The 7,975-nt window shown below is 55.4% G+C and overlaps 1 protein-coding gene across 1 annotated transcript; it reads left to right on the top strand.

Annotated features, from left to right (window-relative positions):
• The first annotated feature begins 476 nt into the window (after nucleotides 1-476).
• DLX1 (distal-less homeobox 1) lies at nucleotides 477-7,516 on the top strand. Its single transcript, XM_078683839.1, has 3 exons — nucleotides 477-2,988; nucleotides 4,232-4,431; nucleotides 6,484-7,516. The coding sequence occupies exons 1-3, from the start codon at nucleotides 2,661-2,663 to the stop codon at nucleotides 6,736-6,738; spliced, it is 783 nt and encodes a 260-aa protein (XP_078539965.1). The 5' UTR covers nucleotides 477-2,660; the 3' UTR covers nucleotides 6,739-7,516.
• Nucleotides 7,517-7,975: the final 459 nt, after the last annotated feature.

Below are 7,975 nucleotides of genomic sequence, written 5' to 3'. Positions count from 1 at the left end.
TTAAACATCAGTGTTATGCTAATGGGCCGCCTTCAGCTGCGGATCAGAGCACTTGAGACTAGCATTTAATCAAACGAATCAGTAACTAATACTTCTGCACGTGTGAACTTTCACAAGATCATTTTCATGTTACGGCGCGGCGCGGAATTACGAAACGAGGAACCGTCAACACTGGGTAATTCTGCGGCCGCTGATGGGGGATTCCCCCGGGGCGGCGGCGGCCCCGGCCCCAGCCCGGCGTTTCCTCCAGCAGTGAAGACCCGCCACTCCCCTGGACGGGGTTCGCGGTTCTTCTGTTTGTTTGAATGCAGCCTGACGCCTCTGGGGTGGAGAAAACACAGGCAGGCATGGGCGACTCTGTGCAGCGCCGCATTCCTCTCCTCCTCCTCGAGGTGCTTATGAGGTGCGAGCTGAGCGGCGGGGGATTTATTTGTATTTATTTAGAATAATGCGCATCCCTGGTGGAGGGACACGGCCGTTCTGAGGTATGTTTGACAGAAGAGGGGGCGCCCCTCACGCTCTAGCCGCGTGCCGACAGAAGCAAATAAAAGGATTCACGCGAGAAAGAGCCCATTCAAAGATGCGCCCCTGAGAGGCCCGCCGTGCGCCGCTTTGTCTGGACGGTCTGTCATCTCATCTGTTGGCGCGGTGTGCGGCAGATGACAGAGTTTGCGTTTGCTGCCGGGTCTCAGTGGGGGTAGAGGTGCTCGGGGCGGGATGGGAAGGCGCCAGGGGTGCGGTGGTGCTTGTGCGCCTGCCTGTTCCACATGCCATCATTTGCTTCACAGTGCCTCCTGCACTGTTAGTTCATCCAGGTAGTCATTTTCCCTGACTGGAGGAGACACAGGGTTCAGTGGCGCACGTATGCCTGCGACGGGGCTGTATGGCTGTAGGTACTGAAAGCATTCCTGCCTGCTCTGCTGCCTGCACAGTTCCACGCCTCCCTGTCTGCAGCCCTAAGTGTAGTCTACCCTGGGGTTGTATTGGAGGACCGTGGTGTTTAGGCCATCTGCCTGAGCTGGGGGAGGGCTGTGCCATAAATCCTGCCTGCCTCCATTGTATCTCCGCACTGCCCATTGTATTGCAATGTGTTTTTGTTCATGGGGATGGGTGTAGGTGGCTGAGAGAGTTTGGGTGAGTTTTGTTACCATTCCTGCTTCCTTTGGGCTGCCTGCCTCCTTCGCGCCATTTAGCGTGTCCTCTGCATTGCACCCTTGAATGTGATGTGCTGGTATGTGCGCGTTCTATGGGAGTGCTGTGTGCGTTAGCATGTGTTTTTGGCTTTGCAGGGTTTGAGTGGGTGAGGGCTGTGCACTGAAGCCTGCATGTCCCTCCTGTGTCCTACCAGCATTCTGCCCTCCGGGTTGCCCGCTTTATTGCGATTGGTAGTTTTTTCCTGGCGCACTTGCTCTGGGGATTGGTGTGCCCTTTTGGCTGATGGCGTCTGGTGAGTGTGTGTTGTGATCCCTGCCTCCTTGGTGTCCATGTAATAACACACTTTATTGGATTGTGCTGTTAAATTGAAGTAAACCAGATGCTGTTGTGAGAGTAACGTGTTTTAGCAGCGGTGTTTGGACTGGTACAGGGGCCAGATGAGGGCCGTCGTGTGATTACTGCCTGCTCTGTGTTGCCAATTACATTACCTGCCTGCGTGTCATCTATTTCGTTAAACACTTTATTAAACTGTGATCTAATAGGAAAGGGCCAGGGTTTGCGTTGTGGGAGTAGCGTGTGTTTTAGCACCTGTGTTTGCACTGGTCCAGGGTTCTGGCAAGGACTGGGGTGTGATTCCTGCCTGCTCTGTGTTGCCAGTTACATTCCCTGCCTGCGTGGCATCCATTTCGTTATACACTTTATTGGACTGCTCTTATATTAGAGTATGCGGTTGTAGTGAGAGTAGCCGTGCTTTAATACTTGTGTTCGGGCTGCGCGGGGTTTAGATGAGAGCTGTCATGTGATTCTCGCTAGATCCCCTGCCTGCATGGCCTCCTTTTCGTTGCACACTTTATTGAATTGTGCTGTGTTATTAATGCGCAGAGGCTGCTGTGAGAGTGGCGTGTGCTGGAGCACTTGTGTTCGGGCCGCACAGGGTTCGGGTGAGGGCTGTGGTGTGATTCCTTCCTGCTCTTTGTTGTCGGTTACATTCCCTGCCTGCATGGGGGTTGTTGCATTGCACGTTGTATTGTATGGTGTTGTTCTATGCGTGTTCCAGGGGGCTGCAGTGTGTGTGCGTGTTAGCACGTGTGATTGGGCTGGCAGTGTCTGGGTTGGGTGTGTGTTTACTGCCTGATCTTCCTGCCTGCTCCCTCCCGCCTTGTACAGATGATTGTACTCTGTTGTTATATTCCAGGATCACAGGCTGTGGGGAAGTTGCCCCTCTGTACCTCAGCTCGCTCTGTAGTCCAGAAGAGCCAGACCGGCAGTGACCAATCAAAGCCGGGCATCCAGGCAGCGGGCCAATCAGCGCCTCCGGCTCATGAATATTCACGGCGGCAGAGTGAAACCTTTTAGGCGAGTTTGTGCCTCTGAGCAGCATCATGCTCCGACTTTTCAAAGAGACAAACTCCATTTTCTTATGAATGGAAAGTGAAAAAATCTGATCCGCTTAAATTGGGTCCGCCGGTGTCCCCGGAGCACACGCGCGGAGGCAGGGGCGGAGGATGACGATGACCGCCATGCCGGAGAGCCTGAGCAGCCCGGTGTCCGGGAAGGCGGTCTTCATGGAGTTCGGGCCCCCCAGCCAGCAGCTGTCCCCCTCGGCCATGGCGCACGGCCACTACTCCATGCACTGCCTGCACGCGGCGGCGCAGCACGAGGGCTCCTACGGCGGCACCGCCTCCTTCTCCAGACCCCTGGGCTACCCCTACGTCAGCCCGGCCGGCGGCCACCCCGCCTCCAACCCCTACCTGGGCAGCAGCGGCGGCGGCGGGCAGCCCTCCTACCCCGGCGGCGGCGGCGGCCTGGGCCCGGGCCGGCTGGAGGACACAGGTACGGGGCCGGGGGACCCTGCGCGCGCGCTGCTCTCCGTCTCACTCTGGGCGCTATACACCCCCGCTCTGGGCGCTATCCACCCCCCACTCTGGGCGCTATCCACCCCCCACTCTGGGCGCTATCCACCCCCCACTCTGGGCGCTATCCACCCCCCACTCTGAGCCCTATACACCCCCCACTCTGAGCCCTATACACCCCCACTCTGAGCCCTATACACTCCCCACTCAGAGCCCTATACACTCCCCACTCAGCCCTATACAACCCCACTCTGCCCTATAAACTCCCCACGCTGAGCCCTATACAACCCCACTCTGGGCGCTATACACTCCCCACTCTGAGCCCTATACAACACCACTCTGAGACCTATACACTCCCCACGCTGAGCCCTATACACTCCCCACGCTGAGCCCTATGCACTCCCCAAGCTGAGCCATATACACTCCCCACGCTGAGCCCTATACACCCCCCACTCTGGGCGCAATACACCCCCCACTCTGAGCCATATACACCCCCCACTCTGAGCCATATACACACCCCACTCTGGGCGCTATACACTCCCCACTCTGGGCGCTATAACTGCTGCGCCCACAGCCTGAGATCCTATAATACGTCCGTCCACAGAAACGTGTATTTCTCTCCTGACACCCCCAGCCGATTGCATGGTAACCACACTGTACACCCCTCCGCTTACTGCCACGGCCTGAGCCGACGAACATCCATCCTCACCACCACCCCTGGGGCCATGGGTACCTGCCCGGGGCAGGAATTGCCCGACTCTCGCTGCAGTTATCACTCTCCACCAGCTCGTAGCTCCCTGCAGCATCCTTCTCCCTCCCCTGTGCGCGGGACAGCTCTGAAGCCCCCCCGCCCCTGGCACCCAGACACCCACCCCTCCGCCCTTGCCTCTTACCCCGGAGCCGCCGCTTCCCGCTCCCTCCTCGCTGCGCCGATCCCGGCTCCTGCTGCCCGCCGAGCCCCGCGCAGCACCGACTGCCACCGCAGCCCAGATGTGCGCCTATTAGTCTCGGTAATTATTTATTGCGTAGCGCTATAAACAATGTATGCAATTAAGGGTAATTAAACCTAAACTGCAGCCGGTAAAAATAGCAAAGTTTCGCTGAGGAGCGGGCTGCCAAAATAGCCGAGAGCTTTTGTGCTCTCACCTGCTCTTTGGACTGGCCTGTTCTTGGGCTGTGCGGTGATTATTGTGACTGTTATTGTTGTGCTGCTCTCCCTGCAGGGCCCGACTCTGAGAAGAGCACGGTGGTGGAAGGCGGGGAGGTCCGATTCAACGGCAAGGGCAAGAAGATCCGCAAGCCCCGGACCATCTACTCCAGCCTGCAGCTGCAGGCGCTGAACCGACGCTTCCAGCAGACCCAGTACCTGGCGCTGCCCGAGCGGGCCGAGCTGGCCGCCTCCCTGGGCCTCACGCAGACACAGGTAAGGGAGCGCCCCTGCTGAGTGCCTCCAGCCTGGTTGAGGGAACCGGACCTGGCTACGGGAAACCATATCACTCCATGCCCCAGGCCTGGGTAGGGGCCCCTTATCACTCCATTTGCCAGAAGGGAATCCACGTCACTCCATGCCCCAGGCACAATCCATATCACTCCGAGTTCCAACCCAGGTAAGGGGGCCCCCTCCTTACTTCATGGCACAGGCCTTGTCAGGGGCCCACCCTCATTTCATGACCCCGGGGAACTGCCCCATTTCCCTGTCCGGAGAAGGGAACCCACCTCGCTCCATATGCCCCAAGCCGAAGTAATGGCGTACTCTCCACTGAGGGCCTCCAGCCTGGGTAAGGGAACTCACCCTGCTTCGTGTCCCAGCCTCATGTGAGGGAACCCACCTCATTATTATTATTATTATTATTATTATTATTCTATGCCCAGGTCCTGGTAAGCGAACCCACCTCACTCTATGCCCCATGTAAGGCAAGCCGCCTGACTTTATGTCCCATCCACGGGTAAGGTAACCCACACTGTCCATACCTTCAGCCTTGCCACCGCCGCAGGCATCGCCCAGATTTAGCGAAGAGCCTGCCTCACTTCCTGTCACAAAGATCTGGACACAGGGCCCCTCTCAACCCATGCCTGCAGCTTTGCAACCCCTGGCCAGTGCTTCAATTGATCAAGGAAACGTGCAGGTACTCACTAGCCCAAACTACCGGTCTGCAACGGAGACGTGATGGTACGGTCCCATTGGAATCATTGCACCCCTGCAGAGAAGTGCAGCGGTTCTCCCCATAAATTAAAAAAAGGTGCAAGAACTCAATACCTGTGAGTACCTGCCCATTGAAATCACTGGCCCTGGGCCTCCCGACTCACATCCGTGTACGGGTCCCTGTCTGCCTCCACGCTCACCCAGATCCAGGTGAGGGGCACACCTCACCCCCATCTCCACCCACTCAAGCCAGGGTAGAAAGGTTCACCAGGTGAACACACGGACCCCATAACTCTTCTGGGCTGTCTGTACTCCACCCATGCGTCATCTTAGTAACATGCACTGACAGTACCTGAGGTCACATTGGCACCGAGGGGCCGGCCAAGGCAGACGCTTCATTTAAAGACCACGTCTGGAAACATTACTCCAACAATGGCCGCCTTCCTCGCGCGCTCATTTCTATATAGACTTTAAGAACTATTTCGTACTGCTCAACGTTACAGTAAGAGGTTGTCCCCTTTGTGAAGTAGCACGGCGTCCTGACCATTGCTTCACGGCACACCGTTATCTTGTGGCTGTGTGTGTGTATTATCTCGCCAGGCATCACAAGCATCGAAGAACGCGACCCGTGATCCCACACATGCAAAAGGAACATACACAAGCCACAGTGCAAAGCAACACTCAGTCACAATCACAGGCTTAGGGTCACCTAAAAACAGACGAGACACAACCACAGAAGCGCTCTGCGCACACTGGCTTCAAGGCGCATACTAATACATGTGCATGTACACGCGAGCACACACCTCACAAAAGGCAGATGTCAAAGGCTCTGAAATAGTGTGCGAAATATTGAGTCATTGCAGACATTATAGCAGAATTGCACCATAATCGATTTTTATCCCTGTCTCCACAACACACATGGTTAGCTAATAAGTCCGGTACAAAATATTGTGTTTTTTTTAATCAATTTAAAAAAATATGTGTGACCTGTGCTTGATAAGAACGAGTGCCCTTTAAAAAGTTTTTCTTACATTGGAATATTCGTTTATTCTCAAGAGAACAGTTTTCTCTGCTGTGCAAACCTACTCATTTCTTAGGCAATGACATCTGTGGAAGGCGCCTTACTCTTGTTAAAAGGAGCAGTTTCGCGCCTTTGTATTTTGCACGGTCAGTTATAGTAAAAGTTATTTTCGATGTGTTTTGGCAGTCGTTCTTGTTCAGGTAGGCCACGGAATTGTCCGGGCACATCGCGCTGCTTTATTAAAATAGACATTCAGCCAGAGTCTGTTGTGCCCCAGATCACACGTGGTAACCGTTTCTCTCTGTTCCCAGGTGAAGATCTGGTTCCAGAACAAGCGCTCCAAGTTCAAGAAGCTGATGAAGCAGGGAGGCGCCGGTCTGGACAGCAGCGCCCTCGCCAACGGGCGGGCCCTGGCTGCCAGCTCGCCCCCGGTGGCCCCGGGGTGGAACACGGCCGGCTCGGGCGGCAAGGGCTCTTCGGGGGGCCCGGGCGCCTACATCCCCAGCTACACCTCGTGGTACCCCTCGGCGCACCAGGAGGCCATGCAGCAGCCGCAGCTCATGTGAGGAAGGCAGCACGGCAGAACTGGAGGCACTGAGCCCGAGGGCGGAGGGGGTGCGGGGCAGGACCCCGGCGGCAGACACCCCTCGCCCCCACAGCCTGTGCGTGACTCCCGTGCGCTCTGCGGTTGTTTTTTGTCGGGGTGATGGGCTCCAGTGAGGAAAAGAACTGGGAGGGGTCTGGGGTTATTTATTGACAACACGGACTTGAAAAGTCTATCGATGAAGCACTGTTCGAAACACGCCACTGAAGTACTGTTGAAAAAGAAGACGCTTTTTAACTTTTACAATGACTTTTCTACGTTTACAGAAGAACGGGGAGCGTACCGGAGCGGTATTTTATTATTTTTTTGTTACATGTCCAATGGTGATAGATTAAATGCGATGTATTGCTGCCGGGAACGGGAACTTTGCCTGACTCGCGGCACACTGAGTGCCTCCCCCAAGGAGGAGTGCCAATAATGGACAGTTTGTGACACTTCAGCTTTAACCCCTACAGAGGTGTCCCCGGGGGCGCGCTCCGAGCCGCGGCCCGCTGTACATACCCGTTGCTGTTCTGTAAACACACTGCACATGTTTAGGCTCGTCTGTTTTTGTTCGTGTGCCGCGAAACCTGTGGATTCGCGGATCCGTGTCAAATCCGGAATATGTGATTGCCGAAGCGGCAGCGTTTTCGTGTTCTTTATGTCAAAGTTTAGTTTTCTATTGAAAATGTTAATTTATTGATTTGTATCTTTAAACAATCTGTACATAGATTATAAAGTTTCTTTATTGGCAGTAAAATATGGGTTCGAAAAAAGGACTTTGTGGTTTTTTTTTTAATACTGTTAGCAACTGTCTTCCATATGTTGTGTTTGCTGCAATTCTCATTTTCAGGCCACTAAATGTACCAGCCACATCTGTACAACCCTGTCGCACAATCGAAGCAGCCAAACCGCAGCCGAAAATCACTCGAATCCAGTCGGTGGTGTGTCTTCCTGAGTCAATAAACGTGAATTGTAAAAGAGCGCGGCTGTAACCTGACTGCAGCGCGCCTGGCTTCGGCTGTGCGGGGAATCTGTGGTGTGTGTGCGGCGTGGAGAGCCCGCCGCCCTGACCGGCACCATAACCTAAGCAGCAGCGTCCTCCGGAGCACGGACTCGCAAGCGCCGCGAGGGAGGGCTTCAAGGCCCGCTTCTGAGCGCCTCTCTGCACCGACCGACATGGGGCTAGAAACCCGGAAAGCCTCTCTTCCCACCACCGC

This window comes from Lissotriton helveticus, chromosome 3_1 (assembly GCF_964261635.1).
Source record: "Lissotriton helveticus chromosome 3_1, aLisHel1.1, whole genome shotgun sequence".
NCBI classification, from domain to species: domain Eukaryota; kingdom Metazoa; phylum Chordata; class Amphibia; order Caudata; family Salamandridae; genus Lissotriton; species Lissotriton helveticus.
The sequence above is the reverse complement of the archived record's forward strand: the minus strand, read 5'-3'. Positions and strand labels throughout refer to the sequence as shown.

What these genes read in the sequence shown, in the direction of transcription:
- DLX1 (XM_078683839.1), top strand. Translation starts at nt 2,661, where the DNA reads ATGACGATGACCGCCATGCCGGAGAGCCTGAGCAGCCCGGTGTCCGGG. An exon ending in GGGCCGGCTGGAGGACACAG is followed by an intron (nt 2,989 to 4,231) that starts GTACGGGGCCGG and finishes CTCTCCCTGCAG; the next exon opens with GGCCCGACTCTGAGAAGAGC. An exon ending in TGGGCCTCACGCAGACACAG is followed by an intron (nt 4,432 to 6,483) that starts GTAAGGGAGCGC and finishes CTCTGTTCCCAG; the next exon opens with GTGAAGATCTGGTTCCAGAA.